The 27,131-nt window shown below is 47.5% G+C and overlaps 2 protein-coding genes across 6 annotated transcripts in view; both read left to right on the forward strand.

Moving 5' to 3' along the window:
• LOC308484189 (cytochrome P450 2G1-like) overlaps positions 1–27,131 on the forward strand; it is a 112,624-nt gene that overhangs the window by 39,432 nt on the left and 46,061 nt on the right. The window lies entirely within an intron of this gene.
• Positions 5,726–27,131, forward strand: part of LOC308484311 (cytochrome P450 2A13-like) — a 35,393-nt gene continuing 13,987 nt past the window's right edge. The window contains exons 1-6 of the mRNA XM_081019132.1: positions 5,726–5,987; positions 21,817–21,979; positions 23,087–23,236; positions 24,000–24,160; positions 25,094–25,270; positions 26,496–26,637. Coding sequence (XP_080875258.1) covers positions 5,808–5,987; positions 21,817–21,979; positions 23,087–23,236; positions 24,000–24,160; positions 25,094–25,270; positions 26,496–26,637 — 973 coding nt within the window. The 5' untranslated portion in view covers positions 5,726–5,807. The remainder of the gene's footprint in view (positions 5,988–21,816; positions 21,980–23,086; positions 23,237–23,999; positions 24,161–25,093; positions 25,271–26,495; positions 26,638–27,131) is intronic.

Consider the following 27,131-nt stretch of genomic DNA (forward strand, 5'->3'; position numbering starts at 1 on the left):
CACTTATTGTCAGTCAGGTGGTAAATTTTTGCAAGTTTGACTGGGGTCATATACCATCTATATATCATTTTCATTACATTTTCTTTCAAAGCATTACATGCAGTAAATTTCAATCCGGTACTCCACAACCTTTCCCAGTCCTCAAACATAATATTATGCCCAATGTCCTGCGCCCACCTTATCATAGCCGATTTAACCATTTCGTCTTGTGTATTCCATTTTAACAGCAAGTTATACATCCTTGAAAGTACCTTACTCTTAGGTTCTAACAATTCTGTTTCTATTTTCGATTTATCCACCTGGAACCCTAATTTCTTGTCATTTTTAAAAACTTCCTTAATCTGAGCGTAATGTAACCAATCTCGCACTTTATCCTTCATTTTCTCCAAACTCTGCAGTTTCCAATTGTCTCCATCTTTTTCTAGAATTTCCCAATATTTTGGCCATTTGGCCTCCATATTGGGCCTTTTTCGGGCCTTAGCTTCCAAAGGTGAAAGCCATCTTGGGGTTTTATTTTCCAGCAAGTCTTTATATTTTGTCCAGACATTAAACAGTGATCTTCTGACAATATGGTTCTTAAAGGCCTTATTTGCTTTAACCTTGTCATACCATAGATATGCATGCCATCCAAAGGCATTGTTAAACCCTTCCAAATCCAACACATCAGTGTCTTCAAGAAGTAGCCAGTCTTTTAGCCAGCAAAACGCTGCGGCTTCATAATACAACTTTAAATCTGGCAGGGCAAAGCCCCCTCTTTGTTTTGCATCAGTTAATATCTTAAACTTAATTCTGGGCTTTTTGCCCTGCCAGACAAACTTAGAAATATCTCTCTGCCACTTCTGAAAGCACTCCGTCTTGTCCAAAACCTGAAGTGTTTGAAATAAAAACAACATCCTTGGCAATACATTCATCTTGATAGCAGCAATTCGGCCTAACAAAGAAAGTTTCAATTTTGACCAACTATCTAAGTCTCTCTTAATTTCTGCCCAGCATTTTTCATAATTATCCTTAAATAGACTTAGGTTTTTTGCTGTTATGTTTACCCCTAGGTATTTTACTTTTTTAACCACATTAAGTTCCGTCTCTTTCTGAAACCGTTCTGACTCTGTATCTGTCAAATTTTTTCCCAAAACCTTAGTTTTCTGTTTATTTAATTTAAATCCAGCCACCCGACCATCCTATCTTTGTTCTTCCTCTTGTGATATGTTTGCCAACATTCCTTTGCTGACACTTTCATTGTGAGTAGTTAAGGAAGAATTGTAGTTAAGGAAGAACCTGTGGGATAGGTGTCAGGATGATATGTGGGTGCTTGCCGAGATAACAGCCCGGGATTCCAGTCTGTCTTTACAAGATTTATTAAGTCCAAAACTATATACAGTACGGAGCTCTTGAAAGCGTGTCTGCCTCAATCGCTATCAGTCGTGGGAAGTGGCTCACTCCGGTTCCCCCTCCAGCAGAGAAGCTTCCTGACACCCCCCCCCCCTTTCCTCCTCTCCTTACGTGAAAACCTAAGCACCAGACGCTGCTCCTTTCTCTCTACTATAACAGCCTTTGGATCTCCCTCGCTCTCATTTTCCGTGTTTCCTGACAGTCCCTCCTCCTCTCCCTCTGACAAGTGCAGCTGCTCATCAAAGGAGGCAGCTCTCTGTACATTTCGGTCTCTCCCCCCTTCTCTGCCAATCCCTCTGATCCCTGACAATAGGACAGTTGCTAGCACGGTTTACAGATTGAGGAGGTCAGCCATACCTTAGAAAATCTTGCCTCTCTGAATATTTCCATCTCTCAATCCACAGTATGATGAGCAGAGGCAGCAGCAGAGGAAGCTACTCGGGTGTCTGGATTGGTGCGCCCAGGGGTGGGGCTTCCCATAGGGGCGGGGCGAGGGCGGGGCAAGCCACCCATAGGGGAAGGTCACAGCGCGGGGCCTCTGGAGTCTGCCTGTCTCCTCCCACTCAGCTGCCTACAGCTGGGTGGGGGGGAGGCAGTGGATGGACCATTTGGGCAGAGCGGAGCCTGTGCGCGCCCAAACCACGGTGTCTCTCCCAGCATTTTGTCACCCCCCTCAGTGGTGACACCCGGGGCACCCCGCCCCTACCACACACCCCTTCCTCCACCCCTGGGTAGACTCTCCTAAGGTAGAATCTGGGACCCTGAGTCTCCCTCCCCCTGCAGCTAGGGGCACTCTTTGACCCCCACTCCATTATCAGTCAATGTTTCGCCAATGCCATCTGTTGAATTTTTTCACATTTAACCAGCTGAGAATGAAACTAAGTTGAAGCGGTATATTGATTTTTCTCAATACCTCAAATAATTAGGGCCATTCTACCCTGTCAAAGGCTTTTTTGCACTGAAAAGTAAGAAAACAGTTGGTAAATCTCTGCTTTATTCAGGATGTACAGTACACTGCTTTCAATATTTGTACTCTATTGCCTTCTCTTAATAAATCCAGTTTGAACTGGACGAATGTACAATCCACTGATGTCATTGAGCCTTCTTTATATGACACTTGCCAGAATTAGAGCAATTTTTGGTTAGTCCCAGCTCTCTGGAGTTACTTCTTTCTGTGGGAAATATTTAAACAGCTTCTTCAAAAATGTAACTTGTTCTTCCTGGCATGTTTGATTGTTTTACTCTATGCCAAACCCATCCACTGCAAGACTTGAAGCCACAGGGAACCAGGCAGAGTGCCATCTTTGTAGTGGCACCCGCCCTGTGGAAACGCCCTCCCATCAGCTCATATGCTAATTTGGTAAACAGCAGAAGGAATGGAATGTGACCTTGTACCATCCAGATAAACACTGCAAAGAACTGAGTAATGGAAGATAGTAATGAACTCTCCCAGCACACCAGGTCTGGAACAACAATGTATACACGTGAAATGGATTACTTATTTATAAAATGTAATGGAGGTGCTGTTTTGTAAAGTGGAAAAAGTGGTCAGCTGGAAGAATGGTTTAACGGCAAGTGAAAGATGTCAACGGGACTCTAAATAAGAAATGACGATGGTCATATGCTTGGAACCGGAGCAGGAAACCTGATCTTAAGAAATTGTGTTAAATTTTAAATTAATTTGGTTAGATTTGTAATAATTTGGAAAAAATAATAAAAATAATTTGGAAAAAAGAAGTTTAATTCCGGTTTTTGCCTTTGAAAGTCCTGGTGGCATAAAGATGCAACTAGTCCTAGGGTAAGAATTACCATTTCCCACTTACAAATATAGGTTATCTCCTTCTCAATTGTGATGTCTAAATTCACTTTGATTGGCTAAAATATCAGGGTACATTCCCACCATTACCTCTATTAAATGCCTTTCAATACTCAGTTTTTCTCCCACCCAATAAATGGAGGTCAATAGCTTTCCTCACCTGTAGGCTAATATATTTCAGTAAGATTTCTCTAGGGTATCCTGCCCTATTGGCCTGATTTATGCCCGCTCATGTCCTTCATTCTAGCAGAAGGTTCTGCCTGCCCACAGTGGCTAGAGAGCAGCTGCCATGTTTATGGAGAGCAAAGAAGTTGGTGTAATGGATTCTTCCATTCGTCCTGCAAATAAGGCATTTAAAAATAAATAAATCTAATTTTCAATAGTATGTGCTTTTTGATTCACACATTACTCTAGTACAGACATGCTTGAATACATTACCAGCCTGGGGAACTGTATTTCAAAATTCTAAGTACTGCACATTCTGAAGACTGGCTGCGTTTCAGTTTACAGCTTGTATCAAAAAGTGTGAATAAGTTTGTCTTTAAATGTGAACTGAATCAAATTTCTCCCCCATCCTTACTGAATAGGAAGCATAACAGTTAATGGAACAGATTTTCCAGGTTTCCATGCAAAGAAATCTCAAATGTATTGTTCCCTGGTCTGAATTTGGTGGAGAAGCTGCAGATGGTGTAAATCTCTGCTACACCATCGCTCTTTGATTTAACCTATGAGCAACATGGGACACCTCTGCTGGAGGTGCTGCACTGGGTGCTGATTTTCCATTGAGCCTCTGAACCCTGCAAGCCCTAGAATAATAGAACTTTAAAGTCGGAAGGGACCCTGAGGCTTATCTATGCCAATTCCCTGCAATGCAGGAAAGAAAGCCATGGATCAGGCATAGGCAGACTCGGCCCTCCAGATGTTTTGGGACTACAACTCCCATCATCCCTGACCACTGGTCCTGCTAGCTAGGGATGATGGGAGTTGTAGTCCCTGGAGGGCCGAGTTTGCCTATGCCTGTCATAGAGAGATTTGAGCCGTCAATCTGAACCAGTTCTGGAAATGGAAGACACCTTGAAGACAGCCTCAGACAATTCACCCAGTGCCAGGAAGATACCTCTCCATTCAGAAACAAGCCACAGTAAACACCCAGACAAAGGGATAACAATGGTAGCTGGTAAATAAATTAGATAATAATAATAATAATAATAATAATAATAATAATAATAATAATAATTTTTATTTATACTCCGTCCTCCCCAGCCAAGACCAGGCTCAGGGCAGCTAACACCAGGTATAAAAAAATTGATTAAAATACAACTTAAAAACAAGATTAAAATACAACATTAAAATGCAGCCTCATTTCAGTAGAAACTCAAATCAAAAACTTTTGGGGGATGAAAACGTCAAATCTTCACCAAGGCTAACTATCCAGACTGGTCCTACGTGGGCCAGAAAAAGCCAGGGAAGTCCCCAAATAGGAGTTCCATCACAGAAGGAGAAAGGAAAAAGGAAAGAGTGGAAGGGGATCAAGTTGATTCCAAGCCAAGGGCCAGGCGGAACAACTCTGTCTTACAGGCCCTGCAGAAAGAAATCAGATCCCGCAGGGCCCTGGTCTCATGAGACAGAGCATTCCACCAGGCCAGAGCCAGTGTTGAAAAGGCCCTGGCTCTGGTTGAGGCTAATCTGACTTCCTTAGGGCCTGGGACCTCTAGGGTGTTGCTATTTATAGACTTTAAGGTCCTCTGCGGGGCATACCGGGAGAGGCGGTCCCGTAGGTACGAGGGTCCTAAGCTATAAAGGGAGATACAGAAAGTGGGGCTTCTGGGATTCTATCTCTGCCCTTGGCTTCCTGGAACAGTCCATCACGGCCACACAGCCTCCATCTCTGTGTCCTTCTTCCTTGTCTTATGTACCAGAGACCCTGCCCAACAATTTGGAAAAGTGGGAGGGAGTTCTGCATGTCCTGGGAACTCCATGAAGGTCTCTTAGTGGTGTGGGCTTGGGCAGAACACTCCCTCGTAAGTGCCTCTCTCCTTGATAGTTTTGTGCTTGTATTTGTGGAAATCATTTGGGTCTATCTCTGTCATACTACGTTAATACGTTGAGACACAGAATCCACCCATCTCTGCCTAAAGCAGCCTTTCTCAACCTGTGGGTCCCCAGATGTTGTTGAACTACAACTCCCCTCACCCCTAGCTAGCAAGGCCAGAGCTCAGGGATGATGGGAGTTGTAGTCCAACAACATCTGGGGACACACAGGTTGAGAACCGCTGGAAGGGTTGGCCTCTGATGCAGAGAAGCCATCCTCTGCTTCAGAAATAATCTCCAGATAGTGCCAGTTCTCTCTTGTACATAAAGCATGAAAAATCAATGAAGCAGGACTGTCTCACGCAAAAAATAAGACCTCTGGACTTTTGGCAGGAGGCTCTTCTCTTCTTGAATAGAAAGGAGACCAAGAGGTGTGACTGCAAACAAGTTGCACAACTCCACAAAGGGTGTTATCCCTCAGGTACGGTTACATAACAGCCTCAACTCGGGCTGTGCATGTGTTTTTTCTTCCCAGCTACTCAGATCTCCACAGGCCACCCGCAACCTCCCCATGGATCTCCTGGGAGCAGCAACCCTTTTCCTGGTCATCTGCCTCTCTTGCCTGATGGTCCTCTCAACATGGCGGCAGATGCACCGCAAAAGCAAGATGCCACCTGGACCAACTCCCCTCCCCTTCATCGGGAACCTGTTCCAAGTCAACACAAGTGATATGTACCGTTCACTCATGAAGGTAATTTTCTATCATGTATCAGAGCACAGTTTGCCATTCTCTAAATTGTTATTATAAAATCATTCTTAAATACTGTTGATTAATGAAGGTCACTCCCATCTATCTACCCATTCATACTTCTCTCTCTCTCTCTCTCTCTCTCTCTCTCTCTCTCTCTCCCACTTGACTCATCATCTCCTCATAATTCTCCTTCCACCACATTCTCCAGCTTTTGCTTCTCTCTCTCTTTACAGTGGTACCTCAGGTTAAGTACTTAATTCGTTCCGGAGGTCTGTACTTAGCCTGAAACTGTTCTTAACCTGAAGCACCACTTTAGCTAATGGGGCCTCCCGCTGCTGCCGTGCTGCCAGAGCACGATTTCTGTTCTCATCCTGAAGCAAAGTTCTTAACCTGAAGCACTATTTCTGGGTTAGCGGAGTCTGTAACCTGAAACGTATGTGTCAGAGTTGCTTCCAGATCCTAGCTCACAGAGGATCACGCTAGCCAGCGATCATTAAATAAAAGTCTTTATTGAGTTACAGTTTCCATTCTCAAGCTGCTGCGTGCAACCCTACGTCTAATGGTTAGATCGGCGAAGCTCCATCTGAGTCTCCGCCCCTTGTACACCAACTTAATATCCTAGCCTTGCTCCACCTTTTCCGCCTGACTGTTCTTCTCTGGGTCCCTCTGCCCCCCGGGGTCTCTTCCTTCCGGGATTCCTCTGACGCTGACGCTGACCCCCCTGACTCTTCTCCCTCCTTTCGGCGGGCTTTAGGACCTGGCTCCCTTTCCGGGCTGCCTACTGCGCCACCTTCCTGTGCATTTGAACTTGTCGCGCGCGCCCAACCTTCCACCTTCCGTCTGACCGTTTCTTCGCTCCCCGATGGAGGTGTGGCCACTCCTGACTCGTGCCCTCCCCCCTGTTGTGAGCTGCCAGCGCTTGATCCCTGGCGCCCTTCCTCTTCCCTGCTCTCTGGCGGTGACGCTGGTCCCGATTTCCAACTGCTCCCCTCTGAGTCCCCTCTGGCTCTATCTTCCTGGGGTGTCCCCCTAGGCTCCCCCCTTGCCCTGGCCACTGGTGCTCCTTTCTGTGAATCTTCTGATTCACTGGAAAGACTCGGAGATCTCGGGTCGTCGTCATCACTCATCTTTTCTTCTGCCTCCTCCCCCTCGCTCTCTGTTTCCTCCCTTGCCCTTGCCTCTGCTCCTGAACCCCTGACATCCATCCCCCCCTCGAAGCCCCCTCTTCCCCCCTCCCCTCCTTCCGGTGCGGGATCTGGGTGCTGCTGTGTCAGGGGGACGAATGTCGGATACAGTTCGCTTCCCGTGGCGGGCCGCCATCCGAAGTCTTCCGGTTCTTCCTCCCTGCTCTCGTTGACGACGGTCACCTCCGCTTCCATCTCTGTGCCGCCGTGCTCGAAACCCGGGTCGTCCCCGAAAACGTCCATGTCCATCTCTCCCTCGTTGCCTTCTGGAGACGTTGCTCGTCCTGGACCCTCCAGCCACCTTCTGCGGAACTGCTCCTCTGGTCGATCATCCCACCAATACGAGGGTTCTGAAGCAGATCCCGAGGGTGACCCCTCCGGGGAACGGGCGTCTCGTGTCGGTTCCTCGTCCGAGTCGAACCCCCGGAACGTGCTGGCTGAAAGCGTGGGCGTGAAAAGCCAGTCGTCGAAAAAGTCTGCTGGCATTGGCCTGTGTGGGAAGAGGGCATGAAACTCTTCTTTGAGCAGAGGTTCGTCTAAAGCGTAGCCCGGCACCCAGCTGTTGGCACTGGCCGGGGTGCCCTCCTTGGCGAGAAGGTATTCTACCCCCTCTTCCCCCCATCTGGAGTCCAAAATCTCCGTGACTTCGTTGATGCGCTCCTCCTGTGCCACTCCCCCTTGCCCGGTTCTCTCTCGGAGCGGACCCGGTGCCGTTCCTGGTTCCTGAAACCTGTGAGGTGCCTTGTAGGGAGTGAGCACCGATCTGTGGAACACCGGATGCATTCTGGAACCCTCCGGAAGAGCCAGCCTGAAAGCCACCGGGTTGACCTGTTCTTCGACTTGGTAGGGCCCCAGTTGTTTATGCCCTAGTTTCTTCTTCGCCAACGACCTGGCCGGCACTGCGTGGGCTGCTAACCAGACCCAGTCTCCCACATGGATCTCTTCGCCAACCCTTCTGTGTTTGTCCGCTTGTACCTTGTATGCGTGTTTAGCCAGCTCCAGGTGCCGCCGCAGCTGATCGTGGACCTCCTGCAACTCCGACGCGAACGCATCTGCTGTCTGCGGCTCCCCCTCCCCCATTCTTTCCAGTCCCGGGAAGGTTCTGGGGTGCCTCCCGTTGTTGGCGAAGAACGGCGTGACCCCCGTGGACACGTGCTTCGTGTTGTTGTAGGCGAACTCGGCGAGAGGCAGGTAATCCACCCACGTCGCAGGCTGTTGATTCGCATAACATCTCAGGTACTGCTGCATGATGGCATTGACCCGCTCCGCTTGCCCGTTGGTCTGCGGGTGTCTAGCCGACGCCAGGTTGATCTTGACGTTCAGGAAGCCCATCAGCCTCTGCCAGAAGTTCGAGATGAACTGTCGCCCTCGGTCGGACAGAATAGACCGCGGCAGACCGTGAACCTTGAACACGTGGTCTATGAACAGTTTGGCGGTTTGTTCCGCCGTGGCCACCTTCGCACACGGAATGAAATGTGCCATCTTGGAGAACAAGTCCACCACCACCAGCACAGCCGTCTTGCCCCTCGAGCTGGGCAGATCCGTGACAAAGTCCAGGGCCACTCTCTCCCATGGTTCGAACGGAGTTTGCAGCGGTTCCAGCAGTCCGGCCGGCGGTCTGTGCACTGGTTTGGCCCTCTGGCAGGTGTCACACCTCGCCACGTAGTCCGCGACTTCCCCTCTCATTCCGGGCCACCAGAAGTCTCTGGCTACTAATTCCACCGTCTTCTCCTTGCCAAAGTGCCCGGCAGTGGGCGCGTCGTGCAGCTGCTGCAGTACCTTGGCGCGAAGTTCGTCTCCCGGCACGTAGATGGCCCCTTTACGGATGAGCAAACCATCTCGCAGCTGGAACTCGTCGGTCGCTGCCGTGCCCCTGTGCACCTCTGCCATCTTTGCTTGCGCGAAGGAGTCATCCTGCAACGCTCGTCGCACCGCATCCAGGTCAACTGTTGCCGCCGCGCACGCCCACACTGTCGGTGCGAAGATGTGCATGGCGGCCGCTGGCGTTGCCTCCTCCAGATACTGTGGCTTACGGGAGAGAGCATCCGCCATGATGTTGGTGTCCCCCGGGACATATTCTATTCGGAAGTCGAAATTCGCAAAGAACTCAGCCCAACGTATCTGCCTCTGGTTCAGGAACTGTGCCGTGCGCCAGTGCTCTAGATTCTTGTGGTCCGTGCAGACCTGCACCGTGTGCTTGGCGCCGATCAGGAAGTGCCTCCACGCTTTGAACGCTGCATGAATGGCCAGCAACTCCCTGTCCCAGATGGTGTAGTTCTGTTCGGACTTGCTGAGCTTCCTTGAGTAAAACGCTCCCGGCCTCCAAACCCCCTGCGGGTCTTTCTGCAGCAGGACTGCTCCCACGGCTCTGTCTGAAGCGTCTGTCTCCACCCTCATCGGCCTGCTGGGGTTGACATGAAGCAGCTGCTCTTCCGACGCGAAGAGACGCTTGAGTGCCTGAAAGGACTGCTCCGCCTGCTCTGTCCAGATGAACTTCTTTTTCTTGGAGCTGAGCGTGTCCGTGATGGCCGCTGTCTGCATCGCAAAGCCTTTGATAAACTTGCGATAGAAGTTCGCGAAGCCGACAAACCGTTGGACCTCCTTCCGGTTGCGTGGGCTTTTCCAATCCAACACTGCTCGGACCTTGGCGCTGTCCATGGCGAGCCCTTTATCAGACAACTTGTAGCCCAGGAAATCCACCTCCGTCACGTCGAATTGGCACTTCTCCAGCTTGGCGTAAAGCCTATGTTGCTGTAGCCTGCTCAGCACTTCCTTGACGTGTCTGTCATGCTCCTGCTGCGATTCCGAAAAGATCAGGATGTCATCCAAGAAACAGACGCACGTCTTGTAGAGGAGCCCCGCCAACACGTGATGCATGAAAGCTTGAAAAACGTGGGAGCCATTTTGCAATCCAAAAGGCATAACTCTATATTCGTAGGTGCCCAGGGGCGTGAACATGGCTGTCTTCCACTCATCTCCTTCCCGCATGCGAATGAGGTTGTATGCCCCTCGCAGGTCCAACTTGGTGAACACTCTGCCCTTCCGTACCTTTGCGAGGAGGTCGTCGATTCGGGGCATGGGGAAGTCCGATGGCTTGGTCACACTGTTCAAGATGCGAAAGTCCACTACAAGTCTTTTTTGGGGCGTGTCCCTCTTCTTAACAAAGAATACCGGACTGCCCCCCGCTGCCTTGGACTCTCGGATGAAACCGCGCTCCAAATTATGATCTATGAACTCTTTGAGTTCCTGCAGTTCGTCCTCAGACATGGAATACAGCTTCCCTTTGGGCAGCGCCGCCCCCGGCAGCAGGTCAATTTTGCAGTCATATGGTCTGTGGGGGGGTAGCCTGTCTGCCTCCTTCTCGCAGAAAACCTCCAAAAATTCTGCGTACTTGTGGGGAACCGCTTGCAGCGTGCCTAGCTGCAGCTGTGACTCCTCTTCCTCTCCTTCCTGCCTGGGCACGATGCAGTGTTCAGCGCAAAAGGAAGAGCCGAAGGTCAGCTGCCTCTGGTACCAAGCCAGCGTCGGGCTGTGCTTGTCCAGCCAACTCATGCCCAATACAATGGGCGTGTCCGATAGTTGAGTGACATTGAAGCTGATGATTTCCCTGTGATTCCCAAGTCGCATCACCATTGGTGGCGTCTGCTTCACCACTTGCCCCCCTAGCAGCTCCCTGCCATCCACCGTGACAACCTGCAGGGGCAGCGTGGCAGGCAGCAACTGTATAGCGTGCCGGTCGACAAAGTCCTGCCCTATAAAGTCCGCATTGCTTCCGGAGTCAATGGTGATTGGCACGTCCATGGTGATTCCATTGGGCAGCTGGAGCGACGCGGTGAGCCTCACTACCGGTTTGGGCGGGAGGGGGTCCATGGGCTGTAAAATCTCTGGGGACTGCTTCACTGACACGTCTGGCTGGGCCCCAGTGCCTCTTCCAACCAGACTCCGTCGTTTCCCTGCTGTGGTTGTCCTTGCTGCGTTGCTGCAGTTACCATTGCTGAGGCTGCAGTGTGCTTGTGGAGCCTCTGGGGACACTCTTTCGCCATATGCTGTGGATCATCGCAGATGTAACACTTCCTGTTCCCTCTAGGAGGCTTCGCTTTCACTGCTGCCGGTGCTAGGGCTCTGGCTGCTGACTGAGCCCTTGCACCTCCAACCTCCATAGGTTCCGCTCCTCCTCCTGGCGGAGGCGTGGATTGCGCACGCGCTGCTTCTCTGGGAAGGAAGGAGGAGCCCCTGGCTGGTTCGCGCCCTCCACGCCCTTCGCCACTGCTCCACGGACGTCCTTCCAGCCGCACCCCCACCGCCAGCGCCCTCTGAACGATCTCCTGCGTGGTCCGGGGTCTCTCCCCCCTCGCAATTTCATCTTTAACCGAGCCGTGCAATCCCTCCCAAAACAGGTCTCTTACAGGAGCCGAATCTCTGTCCCATTCCAGAGCACTGACCAAAGCGAAAAAGCGGGCATGGTACTGCCTTACGCTGGCCCTCCCTTGCTTCAGTCCATGTATCTGCTGCCGAGCAAGATCCACGTCAATGCTTGACAAAAAGCACCCATCCATCGCTTTAATAAAGGCATCCGCGTTTTGGAGCGCCGGATCCTTATCTCTCCACAAATTGCGCAGCCATGCTTTAGCATCTCCATGCAAATGGGACATGATGAATCCCACCTTCTCTTGCTCATCTCTAAAGTCTTTGTTCAGCAGTTGCAGTGCACACATTACATCTGCTCTAAAGTTGGGGTACTGTTGCAAATTCCCATCGAAGTGAGAGACCAAACCGCCTGTTCGTCTCCCCAACCCAATCCCCTCCGGTTTGGGTGTCAGTTGCCCTTGCTTCGTAAGCACTTCCAACCTGACCTGGAGATCCCTGTAGGCGGCAGCTGCGTCCTCCTCTCTCTTCCTGGATGCAAGAGCCTCGGCATTCAGGCGCGACACTGCTTCTCTGAGTTCCACTATCTGCTGTTCGGCCGTCATGTTGTCTGCCGTTCGTGAGCTCGCTAGTAGGCACCCGCTTTCTCTCCTCTCCGCGAGGCTGTAGATGCCCACAATTCATGAGATGGAGCTTACTGTCAGAGTTGCTTCCAGATCCTAGCTCACAGAGGATCACGCTAGCCAGCGATCATTAAATAAAAGTCTTTATTGAGTTACAGTTTCCATTCTCAAGCTGCTGCGTGCAACCCTACGTCTAATGGTTAGATCGGCGAAGCTCCATCTGAGTCTCCGCCCCTTGTACACCAACTTAATATCCTAGCCTTGCTCCACCTTTTCCGCCTGACTGTTCTTCTCTGGGTCCCTCTGCCCCCCGGGGTCTCTTCCTTCCGGGATTCCTCTGACGCTGACGCTGACCCCCCTGACTCTTCTCCCTCCTTTCGGCGGGCTTTAGGACCTGGCTCCCTTTCCGGGCTGCCTACTGCGCCACCTTCCTGTGCATTTGAACTTGTCGCGCGCACCCAACCTTCCACCTTCCGTCTGACCGTTTCTTCGCTCCCCGATGGAGGTGTGGCCACTCCTGACTCGTGCCCTCCCCCCTGTTGTGAGCTGCCAGCGCTTGATCCCTGGCGCCCTTCCTCTTCCCTGCTCTCTGGCGGTGACGCTGGTCCCGATTTCCAACTGCTCCCCTCTGAGTCCCCTCTGGCTCTATCTTCCTGGGGTGTCCCCCTAGGCTCCCCCCTTGCCCTGGCCACTGGTGCTCCTTTCTGTGAATCTTCTGATTCACTGGAAAGACTCGGAGATCTCGGGTCGTCGTCATCACTCATCTTTTCTTCTGCCTCCTCCCCCTCGCTCTCTGTTTCCTCCCTTGCCCTTGCCTCTGCTCCTGAACCCCTGACAGTATGTAACCTGAAGAGTATGTAACCCGAGGTACCACTGTATGTTTCTGCCTGAGTGAAGGGATGGGCACATCTGTCAATTCTCATGTCTTCAGAAAAATTAGTCAGCATTTTAGTGTGCCTTTCTTTTAAATAAATATATTTTTTAAATAAATAATATAATAATATAATAATTTTAATTTTAATTTATCAGCACCATGCTCTAACCAACCGAGCTGTACAGCAGGTATATTATTAGTTCCTTTTGACACAAGGTCACACTTTTTGGGCAGCTTCTGGGGGTTATGATTTGACAGGTATCTCGTGTGTTAGGAAATCCTCTGATTTTAACTTTTGGATGTTAGATCTAGCTTCTGGGGGTTGAGAGTGCCCTCTGGGGACATTATTAGGTGATGATAAAAAAGAAAGACGATTGTCCTGTTCTAAATAGGGAGACAGCCTTCTGAAATTTAGATTTACAGGCATTTGCACAAGAGGCAAGCTTAAGATACCTTGATGAAAAATTTGCTCATTTGGTCTGGTAACTGATTTAAAGGAGATGCATTTGCCATTAAATTTATATAGCAGGCTTCCCCCACCCCCCAAAAAATAACCCAACCCCACCCAGGCCCAATGACTATGTGCATAGACCTAGTGACGTATATGCAGAAGCAGTTTACAATCCCAGGCTTCCCCTATCATATGTCAAATATCCTGTGGCACCTCTGATTCCCTTATGTTATTTGACCCTATTAGGGGCCAACTGAAGATGGCAACACAATTAGTAATGGTTAAAATTCCTCCTGCAATGAAGTATAGTAATCAAAATCTGACTTTCTAGGGGGACCAATCTATCAGAAGTTCCTGGTGCTGCTGTTGGAATCAGTGAGGAACTTTTCTTCTTTTTTTAAAAAATGTATTTTTATTAAAGATTTTCTTAGTTTACAAAAGTATGTGCAATCTCTCTCTCTCTTTTTTTTTCTCCAAGTAACATTTTTTACAGATCAGTTTCATTTGTTGAGACATTCGGAAGAAGAAGGGGGAAAGGGGGGGAGATGGGGGTGGGGTCGGGTGGCGATGTTTCTATTATACTTAATATATGTGGGATTTTGTGTCAGCGTCGCTTGTGCAGGTTCTGTGCTATTCACTAATAATAATAATAATAATAATAATAATAATAATAATAATAATTTATACCCAGCCCATCTGGCTGGATTTCCCCAGCCACTCTGGGCAGCTTCCAACCAAACACTAAAATACAATAACCTATTAAACATTAAAAGCTTCCCTAAACAGGGCTGCCTTTAGATGTCTTCTAAAAGTTTGGTAGTTATTTTTCTCTTTGACATCTGGTGGGAGGGCGTTCCACAGGGCAGGTGCCACCACCGAGAAGGCCCTCTGCCTGGTTCCCTGTAACTTGGCTTCTCACAGGGAGGGAACCGCCAGAAGGCCCTCGGAGCTGGATCTCAGTGTCCAGGCAGAACGATGGGGGTGGACACGCTCCTTCAGGTATACTGGACCGAGGCCGTTTAGGGCTTTAAAGGTCAGCACCAACACTTTGAACTGTGCTCAGAAACGTAATTGTCTTCGTTTGATGGTGAGAGAGGTTGGGGTTGGCCTGGGGTGTGGTTGTTTGTTTGTGATTGGCTGTGGTGGTCTTTGTTTTCATGTGTGAGTGAGGTGGGTGGGTGTTTTGGATCAGGTTAGCCATATTGATTTGTATGCCGTTGGTGGATTTTTGTCATTGTCTTGTTGGGCTGTGTGTGTGATAAAGGGGAGCCATACCGGGGTGAAGGCGTCTTCTATTTGTCCCTGTGTCAGTTTCAGTTTATTGGTTAGTTTTTCTAGCAGGGCTGTTTCCCATAGTATTTGGTACCATTGGTCCATGCTTACTCCTGACAGGTCTCTCCAGTGTCTGGTTATGGTGTTTCTGGCTGCTGAAAGTAGGTGGGTTATGAATTCTTTGTGGTATAAATGGGCATAGGAACTTTTCTTCTTCTTGACTTCCGGGTTGGTGCCTCCGGCAATGGCGGAATTCCTCTGATCGGGAGGAATTCGCCCCGTGGGAATTTGGGTCTGTACTGCCACGGCGAAGGCGGAGAACCGTCAAAATCACAGGCAGGAGAAGCCTGTGAACGTGGGATTCGGTGGGCACCTTTTGCGCCTCCCCTACACACGGGGAAACCCGATTTCGGGGACCCGGAGTGACGTGGGGTGAGTGGCGCGGTGCTTCGAATCGTCTGCTTCTTCCACGGAGCGAAGCCGCATAGCTGTTGCCGGAGAGCACTGACTTTTTCCTGTGGACAATTTGACTCTAAAGTAATTACCCGTGAGTAGAGCTGAATCGGGAAGAATTAGATTTTTAAACGTTTAATCTGGCATCGAAACGGGGAGGTTCAATACAGGAAGTCCGCCTCCCTCTTTTGTAGATTAACTGAAGCAAGGAGACTGCAAGCCTTCTGTAAAGGACTAAATTTCCATCGGTAAAGAACTAAATCCCCACTTTTTGGAGGCAGGAGAAGAGGGGGGGAAGTGGTGGACTGAATATGCCTGTAGGAGAGAGTTAAGAGAGTTAAAATACCGCCGCTCTGACCCTGGAAACGGGCTGCTAGTAGGATTGATGTTTTTTGGAACGTCCATTGACAGCGTTTAGAACGTTCACTGACAGGTAGCTAATCAAGAGAATACATTGTTTCTACTGCCTCTGGTTGTTTTTTAAAAAAAGGAGGAAAGTAACTGAAAATTGAAACTAACTTTGGATTATTGAAACTGTGTTTAAAAGAGGACATACTGACCGATACAAATACAACCTGTTTTCCCCCAGTGGAAGCTTTTGAAATTGGTAACTTTATAGGAGCTGGGCTAGGGGAATTTCCAGCTGCAAGATAAAAAAGTGTGAGACTTTGGAATTGACCTTGAATCTCTTAAGTGTTATGGCAAACGGAAAGGAAAAAACAGACGGGATGTCGACAGAGGAGGCCTTAGTGGCTGCATTATTGAAAATAAACGACTCGCTGGAACAACTCCACAAGAAAACAGATGCGATAAATGTGAAATTGGATGTTGCAAATATTGAAATTGATTTAAGTGTAGAAAGTTTAAACCAGTTGGGACAAAAGGTGAATACCAATTCAGAAACCACCCAGAAACTGACACATGAATCTACTCTGCTACGGCAAACTGCAGATGAAGTCAGGGAAAAAACCCTTGCTGCTGAATCCAAAGTAATACAACTGGAGAGGAGAGTCCCATCCATACAAAGACAACTTGATGAACATAAGCTGACATTTGTTATGATTGAACTTAAAGAAGAACGGATGAATTTGAGGACCAGAGCCCTATCTGAATTGGAAAAGGAAAGCTTGACAGAGTTTCAGGAGGTGACAGGACTAACATTGGTTGAGAAAGAGAGGTATTTGGGGGTTAGTATGACTGCCAAAAATGTGAATCTGCTTAAGGATAACTGTGAAGGATGTTGGATTGAAGAGAAGGGGGATTTGGAAATATGGACAAATCAGAAGTTGTTACTGTTGGGCCAAGTTATTGTGGTGGGGATGAGGGCTGCTGTGTTGCTGGGGATGTTGCTTTTGTTTCAAACATTGCAAGCTTTGGATGGGACGGAGGGTTTCAGGAGGTGGCAGAGGGATGCTCCTAGAGTTGTTTGGCAGGGCAGGAAGCCTCGAGTAAAACTTAAGATATTGATGGATGCCAAAGAAGGAGGTGTACCTGCCCTGCCAGACCTTTAAACTTCGTTGTGAACCATCTGCTTTTTGCTGGTTAAGAGAATGGTTGCTTTTTGAAAACACTGAAGTGTTGGACAATGGCAGATGAAGTTGATGGACTATATGGAATTGGCGGAAATCATAGAATCATAGAATCATGGAATCATAGAATGATAGCGTTGAAAGAGACCACAAGGGCCATCGAGTCCAACCCCCTGCCAAGCAGGAAACACCATCAGAGCACTCCTGACATATGGTTGTCAAGCCTCTGCTTAAAGACCTCCAAAGAAGGAGACTCCACCACACTCCTTGGCAGCAAATTCCACTGTCGAACAGCTCTTACTGTCAGGAAGTTCTTCCTAATGTTTAGGACTGGCAAGATCCGAGACCAGGGTGAAGAGTCGGTGGAAGAAGATTGGAAAAAGTTTAAAGACTATTTATAGAAATATTGTAAAATTAAGGAATGTTAGAAAAATGTTGGAATGAAATTACATGGCTTTAGTAGAAATGTCATAAGAATTAAGTATAAATAGATTAATAGAAAATTAAAGGAAAAGTATGGTAAGAATGTGTTAAGATAATTATAGAACAGAAAACAGAGTAAGATGGAAAGGAATTGCTGAAACAAATAATAGAAGTGGAGTGCAAAAACGGAGGTGTGAGGAGGTCGCTGGAAATAAGTGAATGAAATATAAGATATTGAAAATGTTTGAGGTGTTTTTAAATTGTTTTTGTTTGTTTTGTTAGTCCATGTAGCGTTTTTGTATTGCATTTGTATTGTTTTTTCTCTTTTTTTCTTTGTTTGTAGTGTTGTGTTGGAAATGTTGAAAAAGTAATAAATATCATTTAATTAAAAAAAAAAAGGAACTTTTCTTCTTGCAGTGATTTATGAAGGTCAACATCCAGGCATTTGCCAACCCTCTAAGAAGAAGAAGAAGAAGAAGAGTTTGGATTTGATATCCCGCCTTTCACTCCCCTTCAGGAGTCTCAAAGCGGCTAACATTCTCCTTTCCCTTCCTCCCCCACAACAAACACTCTGTGAGGTGAGTGGGGCTGAGAGACTTCAAGGAAGTGTGACTGGCCCAAGGTCACCCAGCAGCTGCGTGTGGAGGAGCGGAGACGCGAACCCGGTTCCCCAGATTACAAGACTACCGCTCTCAACCACTACACCACACTGGCTCTCATGTCCTCCATGGCAGCTCCCATCGCAGGTGAAGTCTGAGAATGCCCTCCTACCAGTCATCATAATGCCACTCATTCAAAACAACCAGGTCTGGGTCCCAAAGCATTAATGCAAAAACCCCAAAAATATTTTCTATGTACTGTCAGTCTAGTTATTTTCTCCTTAGATGGAATAGGATGGAGGGCTCATTGGAAGGGACGTTCCCATTCTCAATCCTAACTGCTCCAATTCCAAGTTAATCAGCCTGGAGCACTTCTGATTTCCTCTCACAAAATTCCTCGGATGCTACCTTCAAAATCCCCGGTTCCTCTCAGAGCCACTATAGAATCCAAAGCAGATCTCTCTTTTTTTTTAATAATATTTATTCCAAGTTTAAAATTACAAAAAGAGAAGAAAAAAAACAATACAAAATACAAAGAAAAATTTAACCATAACAAAGCAAAAAGTAACAAGAAAAAAGTGAACAATAAAATAGAGTAAAAAAGAAGACAAAACAAAAGATATAAAAATGCATTAAGTTAAAATAGAACAAAAACAGATTAAACCTTTACATAACCTTTTCCCTTTACTTATTTCCATGACCTCCTCTCACCTCCCAATTTTGTATTCTAGTTCAGATCGTATTTCCAGCAAATCCTTCTAACCTTATTTTCATTTACGTATTTTAATTTAAAATAATATAGTTAAACATCCTCTGTTTCATCAATTTCATCAGCTCATTTTTGCTTAATCCTTTATATCATATCTACCAAAACGGCCTAATTTTCTTTTTCCAACATCTTTCTAACAGTCTTTTATATTACAATATTTTTGAAGATATATTTTAAATTTCTTCCAATCTTCTTCCATCGACCCTTCTCCCTGGTCTCGAATTCTGCCAGTCATCTCAGCCAGTTCCATGTAGTCCATCACTTTCATCTGCCATTCTTCTCGCGTGGGTAATTCTTGTGTCTTCCAGTACTTTCCGATGAGTATTCTTGCTGCTGTTGTAGCATACATAAAAAAAGTTCTATCCTCCCTTCGCACCCAAAGCAGATCTCAGTGCTGAAAATTCTTGTTTTATAGAGTGCATATTATTGAGCTTGTTCTGGTTCATCTACACAAATAGATAACACACGTCTCTTGAAATCATATAGTTATAACCCAAAGACACCCTTTAAGGACTGTGAGAAGCATCAGAAGAAAACTCTGTTGGCAGACTGTTTATCCCAGCAGGCGTACAGTTTAAAGGATCAGTTACCACATCTGCCAGATTCCTATTCAGAAACTTTGGTTTTTAAAAAGTTTAAAAGTCCTTAAAGATTGAAACCAGTGAAGATAAAATGGCAAGAACTCCAAAGAGGTGGCTGACCTGCAGCTGTTGAACTCCCTTTAAAACTGGTTAGCAATTCTTGGCTCCTCAGAGAGTAAAGCAACACAAAAAAGGTCCTTGCCCCCTGATAAATTAGATAGCTGCTAGGCCAGCAACAGCAGTATCACATAAAGCTGCCCTTGAAGCTGCCCCAGAAACTCCAGCGGGTGCAGAATGCTGCAGCGAGGCTCCTCAAGGGGTCTCTGCCATGGGAGCATATTCACCCAGTGCTTTTCAAGCTGCACTGGCTCCCGGTGGAGTACAGGGTCAGATTTAAGGTGCTGCTTTTGACCTTTAAAGCCCTTCGTGGCCTAGGACCCTCGTACCTACGGGACCGCCTCACGGAGAGCCTCAAGGTCCATAAATAGCAACACCCTTGTGGTCCCAGGCCCTAAGGAAGTTAGATTGGCTTCAACCAGAGCCAGGGCCTTTTCAACTCTGGCTCCAGCCTGGTGGAACGCTCTGCCTCATGAGACCAGGGCCCTGCAGGATCTGATTTCTTTCCGCAGGGCCTGTAAGACAGAGTTGTTCCGCCTGGCCTTTGGCTTGGAGCCAATTTGATTCCCTCCCTCCCTCCCTCCCTCCCTCCCTCTCTTTTTTCTTTTCCTTCTCCTCCTGCAACGAGGCTACATTTTAATATATTAATGTTCCATTATTTTAATGTTGTATTTTATTTTTGTTTTTAAGTTGTAATCATTCATTTTGTTTTTATTATTGCTTGTAAGCCGCTCTGAGCCCGGCCTTGGCTGGGGAGGGCGGGGTATAAATAAAAAATTATTATTATTATTATAAAGAGAAAAACCAACTGAAATATACTCAGAGTCAAGTGTGAATTTCATGCTCTTTGTTCAGCTCATAGTAGCAATGAATGAAACTTTCCCCAAAACATCCAGCTATATATACATTATTTACACAATGGGCCTCATGGCTAATTCTGGGGTGCTCCTGTAGGCCAATCAGGTTGAGGTTTCACCTCCTCTAGAAGCATGATTGGCTGCTCCTGCAGGCCAATCAGGTTGCTGATTCACTTCATCCAGGAGCCTGATTGGCTGCTCCTGCAGGCCAATCAGGTTGCTGATACACTTCCACCTGGAGCTGGATTGGGTGGCTCCTGCCGACCAATCAGATTGCTGCATTCTGGATCCTATTGATCTAGGATTCAGCTCAGTACATAACACAAACAAAGCCCAATTAAACAATCAAAACAGGCTGTGGAGGTCAGCCAGGAACATCCTTTCTCGACGCCATTTTTGCTGGGATGCAGGTGGCGCTGTGGGTTAAACCACAGAGTCTAGGACTTGCCGATCAGAAGGTCGGCGGTTCGAATCCCCGCGACGGGGTGAGCTCCCGTTGCTCGGTCCCTGCTCCTGCCAACCTAGCAGTTCGAAAGCACGTCAAAGTACAAGTAGATAAGTAGGTACCACTCCGGCGGGAAGGTAAACGGCGTTTCCGTGCGCTGCTCTGGTTCGCCAGAAGCAGCTTAGTCCTGCTGGCCACATGACCCGGAAGCTGTACGCCGGCTCCCTCGGCCAATAAAGCAAGATGAGCGCCGCAACCCCAGAGTCAGCCACTACTGGACCTAACGGTCAGGGGTCCCTGACCTTTTTATGTGGGGCAGAGACTGCTCAAAGCTGCACCGCCATGGGGTAAGTCTTGCAGCCCGGCTTATTTTACCCACTTGGCGCCATGCTCAGTTTCAGCCCTGGTATCCTTAACAGAAAGGTTGCATGCAAACATAACCAGAAATAAATATTGCACCGCGTAAGGAGATCCAACTATTTGATTCTTTGGAATCAGTTGGAAATCCAACACTGAGGAGAACCTGCTCCACCAGGTAGGTGAAACTAGAGACTGTGCTGAGCTTGTCCAGGCTTGGAGGTGGTGCCCAGGGATTATCCAGATGGCGTGTTATGTTGTGTAACTTATTTATTATCAATTTATTATACTCACCTTTCAACCAAAAAAGTCCCCTAAGGTGGTTGACAAATAACAAATGCACACAAATGCAAAAGCAAACAAATGATCAAAGTTCAAAACAAAATCTGAGCAGCTATCAAATGGCCCTACAGTTTACCTATGTAAGTGGTGCCAACCCGCTGAATTTGGACAGGAAAAATATTGGCCAAGGAGGGAAACAAAGTCCTGGGAGAACAAGAGCCCTGCCTTAATCCAAGATCATCTTCTCCCAGGGCTTGGCCTGGATAACTCTTTTCCCCACCCAGATTCGGCTTGTTGGCACCAACTACACAGGTAGATTTCAGGGCAATTTAATATCTGAGACCAGCCCGGATTTAACTGCAAATCTGGTGATGGAGGAGAAGTTTTCTCAGGATAGCCTGCTGGTGTCATGTGGCTGTAGAGGTGGTTGAATCTGTTTCTCTCATTGTTCTCATTTCTCATGACCCTTGGGGTACCTTCCAACTCTATAATTCCATGATTCCAATCTTAATCTCAGTGTGTTTTTCATTGCCTAATTAGGCTTAGGCTTTCAGGAGCTACTAATCTCTGCAGAGGCAGGTGAGCAATTTGTTCCATCTCTCCATCTGTTCCATGACCTCGCACAATGCCCTCCCCCTCTTTTCACAGATCCGTGAGAAATATGGTCCTGTCTACACCATCCACTTAGGGCCCCGCCGTGTTGTGGTCTTGTGTGGATACGATGCCGTGAAGGAGGCTCTGGTGGACCAGGCCGAAGAGTTTGGTGGCCGTGGAGAGCAAGCCACGTTTGACTGGCTTTTCCAGGGTTACGGTCAGTCTCTTCTTGGGCAACCCTTGGCCAGAGCGCATCATTACTACCATTGTTCTGGCATTGAACTTAGCAGTGGTCCTGTGAAGTAGATTTTTCTTATACCAGTTTCGCTGAGGACAGGCTGAGAGAGGGCTTCTCTATGTCATTCATGTTAGATTTCTGTTATGCCACTGTGCAGTTTTTGGAGTCACAAGACTCTGTTGACATTCCAGACTGTTGGAAGTCTCACGGGAGACGGGAGATGGATGTTGATGTTACTGGTTTCCTGTTTCTTTCTTCTTGTTGTTCTCTGTCTCTCACAGAGAGCAGACGCATATTCTTTTCTGTCCTGTGTAGTTAGAAATAAATGTATCAATGTAGCACATATTTCTGGCTCTCCCGCTGCTGTTTGGATACTCTGCGTAATGGGAGTGTGCCTGAAGCCTCCTTCAAAGGCTTAGGTCATTAATGACATCACAGCAGAGGTCGATGGATTCCAAAGATACGACACGGAGAAGAGCCATTACAGCTCAGTCGTACGGAAGCTCCAACAATTCAGACAAGTCATAGAAGAGATGGGATTTGCATCTGAATATTCAGTAAAGGACCACTGATGTAACTTAGTGGCTTTGCAAGCATAGATAATATTGAAAAAGCTCTTGAGTCTGCAAGTGCCTTCTATCAGTTGACTGTCAACTGTGTCTTTGTCTCTTTTGTTCTCCCAGGTACTCTTAAATGTTGGGATGTGAATAGATGGTAGGAGATTATACATTTATTAGATACTCTCCTTCCTTCCTCACATTTCTGAGTTCCACAGAGTGCATCCCTTTGCAGAGAAGCTTTGATAAGTTAAAAGGCTAAAACTATTGTAGCTAATCCAGGATGATTTAAGGCAAACTGGATTCTCCTGGTATTTCCCTCTTTTCTCCCTCTTAAAATAATGCCACAAAAGGGAAAAACAGCATTTACTCAGAATGCCTGTTGAAGAGTAACTGATATAGTAGCATTTTTCAGGGAGGCTTAATATCATAATCCAGTTAAAATGACATACTTAAGGCTAGCTTAAAATGGTGTCACCTTCCAGCTCCTCTTTCTCCTCCTCACTTCACTGGCTCCTTTGCTTCCTAGGGGTTTCCTTCAGCAACGGGGAACGGGCCAAGCAGCTACGCCGATTCTCCATCATGACTCTGAGGAATTTTGGGATGGGAAAGAGATCCATCGAAGAGCGGATCCTGGAGGAGGCCCACTTCCTGCTGGAATCCCTGAGGGAAACAAAAAGTGAGCTCAGTTTTGGTACCTTCAAGAAATGCTGCTTAATGAGTTACAGGTGACAGAAACGCTTGACAGTGATAGTTAGAACTGTGGGCAGTCAAGTGGGCAGCTGAAGGCTTTATACTGAATATTACCACGGCTGCTTTTATTTTTGGTAATGGGTGGGAAAAGACGTAACTTAGCCTAAGCTAAATACAGTGGGTGCTCCGGTTGCGAACGTGATCCGTGCGGATGCACGTTCGCAACCCGCAGCGGCGCATCTGTGCACGCTCGGGTTGTGATTTGGCACTTCTGCGCATGAGCAACTGCCAAAACCTGGAAGTAACCCGTTCCGGTACTTCCAGGTTTCGGCAGTCCACAACCGCAACCTGAAGCGTCTGTAAACCGAGGTATGACTGTACATCACCAACATTCTACATCCATGCGAAGAAATGTTGCTCAAAGAAATACAGTGGTACCTCGGGTTACATACGCTTCAGGTTACAGACTCCACTAACCCAGAAATAGTATCTCAGGTTAAGAACTTTGCTTCAGGATGAGAACAGAAATTGTGTTCTGGCGGCACGGCAGCAGCAGGAGGCCCCATTAGCTAAAGTGGTGCTTCAGGTTAAGAACAGTTTCAGGTTATGTACGGACCTCCGGAACGAATTAAGTACTTAACCCGAGGTACCACTGTAATGAGGTTAGAGTGGACTGCTTTGCAAAGTGTATTCTTGATTTGTTCCTGGGTTGAGTGACTTGCACAGTGTGGGTGTGTCTTTTTTTCTAGGTGCACCCTTTGACCCCACCTACACCCTGAGCCGCACGGTGTCCAACGTCATCAGCTCCATCGCCTTTGGCGACCGCTTTGAATACGAAGATCAGGAGTTCCACTCCTTGCTGAGCATGATGCTGGGTAGCTTCCGGTTCACTGCCACCTCTTGGGGACAGGTAAATTGGAGGGGATGGGAAGGACTTCCTTTGTGAGTGAGTGAATAATACAATTCCTCTTAACCAGTCATTACCCCAAAGTCCAGCAGTGATCAAGACACTGTCAGAAGCTGCAGCATTGCCAGTTAACAAGCAGACCACCTTCAGGAGTCTGAGTGAGGCTGGCCAACAGAAGCTCACAGTACAAATAGCACCAGAACCAGGAGAGATGTCTTTCCCTGAGCCTGAGAAACCAAATGCCTCACACAACACAACACCAGTCTAGGAGTGCACCAAAGACATCATCATCATAATATTTTTTTATTTATACCCCGCCCATCTGGCTGGGTTTCCCCAGCCACTCTGGGCGACTTCCAACACAGTATTAAAATACAGTAATGCATCAAACATTAAAAGCTTCCCTAAACAGGGCTGCCTTTAGATGTCATCTAAAAGTCTGGTAGTTGTTGTTCTCTTTGACATCTGGTGGGAGGGCGTTCCACAAGGTGGGCGCTACTACCGAGAAGGCCCTCTGCCTGGTTCCCTGTAACTTGGCTTCTCGCAGGGAGGGAACCACCAGAAGGCCCTCGGCGCTGGACCTCAGACATGCCCCTTGAAGGCCTTATACAACTTCTGTTTGTCTCTGTGCCTACTGTCACAGCCTGTCCCAGATAAGGAAGGCACCTGTCTGATAGTTAATTCTGTATTGGCAAGAGAAACACTTCCAGGTTTCCGACCACGCCCATGACTGAATGGCTGGCGCGTGGCCTCAGCTCCCTTTCCTCATCAGCTTGCAGACACATCTCCCACTGCCCTGTCAGAGGCATCAGCCTCCACCATAAAGGGAGGGTCGGATGTTGGGTGTGTTAGGTGAGCCTCAGACGCAAACAGCACCTTTATCTCAGCTTCACTTGGGGAAATATCGGGTCTCTCTTCCTCCCCATGACTCTGCAGCTCTACGACATGTTCTCGGGCGTCATGCAGTACCTGCCTGGCCCACAGCAGGAAGCCTTCAAGCAACTCTTAGGGTTGGAGAAGTTCATCACGAGGAAAGTAAAAGCCAATGAGGAGACCCTGGACCCCAACTCCCCTCGGGATTTTATCGACTGTTTCCTTGTGAAAATGCATCAGGTATGATTATTGCGTTCGAAGAACTGTGGTGATTTTCTTGGGAAAGAAAGTTGTCTTGCCCCATGCCAACTTGTGTGGGATGTGAAACACAAGAGCAGTCAAGTACAACATTCCTAGAGTGAACATGTTTACACATGGGGAGGAATGTTTGTCCAGCCAGCAGGTAAACTTCCTGTTTCCTTCTGGGCTAGGACAGACTTCCTCTGCATGTGACTAGAGGTGGGCGTGGCCTCACCTGTGCAGCTAACGACAAAAGCACAGGGCAGGGTATCCATCTCTCTTTGACTACATGCATCGAAGTAGCAACATCCGCTTAGCCAAAGATGTTCTCTTGGCTTCCAGCCAAGAGAGGACAAAGGGACTGTCTCCTTATGAGATAGTTTCCAGGTGTATGTTACTTTTCTAAGATAAGTCTGCCTTCTGGGATCTGATTGTGAACAGAATGTGAATAAACTCTTTTTATACTTTTATAGAAGACTGTGTCGTGTCTTATCTTTTATGATGAAATAAGGGGGAAATACCAGAACAGTTGGGACGTGGGTGGCGCTGTGGGTTAAACCACAGAGCCTAGGACTTGCTGATCAGAAGGTAGGCAGTTTGAATCCCCGCAATGGGGTGAGCTCCCGTTGCTGGGTCCCTGCACCTGCCAACCTAGCAGTTCAAAAGCACGTCAAAGTGAAAGTAGATAAATAGGTACCGCTCCAGCAGGAAGGTAAATGGTGTTTCCGTGCGCTGCTCTGGTTCGCCAGAAGCGGCTTAGTCATGCTGGCCACATGACCCGGAAGCTGTACGCCGACTCCCTCGGCCAATAAAGCGAGATGAGCGCCGCAACCCCAGAGTCGGACATGACTGGACCTAATGGTCAGGGGTCCCTTTACAGTTATTATAGAGGCTTTAGCTAGCCTGAGCAAACGCACCCGCTGCAAGTTTAAAAAGGGGAATGTTACTCTGCTAAATTGTGACCTTGTTAACACAAGTTGGAAAGGCTATAATCAAACAATATATCCTCCCCTGCATCCCTGAACATTCCCGCAACTTGGAGGGCCATGAATTAAAGCCACCTTTTCAACAGTCCGCGACTGTCCATATCCCCTTATCTGATTGACCAAGACGCCATTGCAGCTCAGCTGAACAGTAAGAGAAAGAGTGCCTTGTGGGAAAGACTTTAGACTATAGCAATGTTTAATAAGAGAAACCTCCTCCTTCCCCTCTTCCTTCTGGCCAGGAAAAGGAAAACCCACACTCCGAGTTCTCCCTGAGGAATCTGGTTTTGACTACTCTCGCCGTTTTCTTTGCTGGCACAGAAACTGTCAGCACCACCTTGCGTTATGGCTTCCTTCTTCTGCTGAAATACCCGGAGGTTCAAGGTAAGTCATTCAGCCAAATTTATTGCTTATAGCCAAAGGCTGCTGCAATGTATACAATATCATTCAATAGAATATATACTAATTTGATACAGAAACTTAAAAACATTTATATTGTCAAAACATCACCTAATCTGCACAAAGCTATAAAAACTCCTTAATATACAAATTGAAACATTGGACAATAAAATTTATAAGCTAAAATCACCGCGGGGCCACTAATGTATTAAAAGTAATGTTAAATAATAGAACAGACAATTATGTACAAAGTTTAGTGAGAAAAATACAACTTGGTGTAGATGGGGTCAAATAAATTCATCTCCTTTACAGTTGTTAGCTATCTCGGCTATATAATTCTTTTCTAATTTTCCTGGTGGCAGTTGCAAAAAGTGCTACACGCCAGGTCACATACTTATCAATGTCTGCAAGGAGATATAGAATCATGTCAGAAGGATTCTGGCCAGGGGACCTTATCATTATAGGTGTCAAAAACCGTT

This window comes from Podarcis pityusensis, assembly GCF_964106645.2.
Source record: "Podarcis pityusensis genome assembly, chromosome: 8".
Classification (NCBI taxonomy): domain Eukaryota; kingdom Metazoa; phylum Chordata; class Lepidosauria; order Squamata; family Lacertidae; genus Podarcis; species Podarcis pityusensis.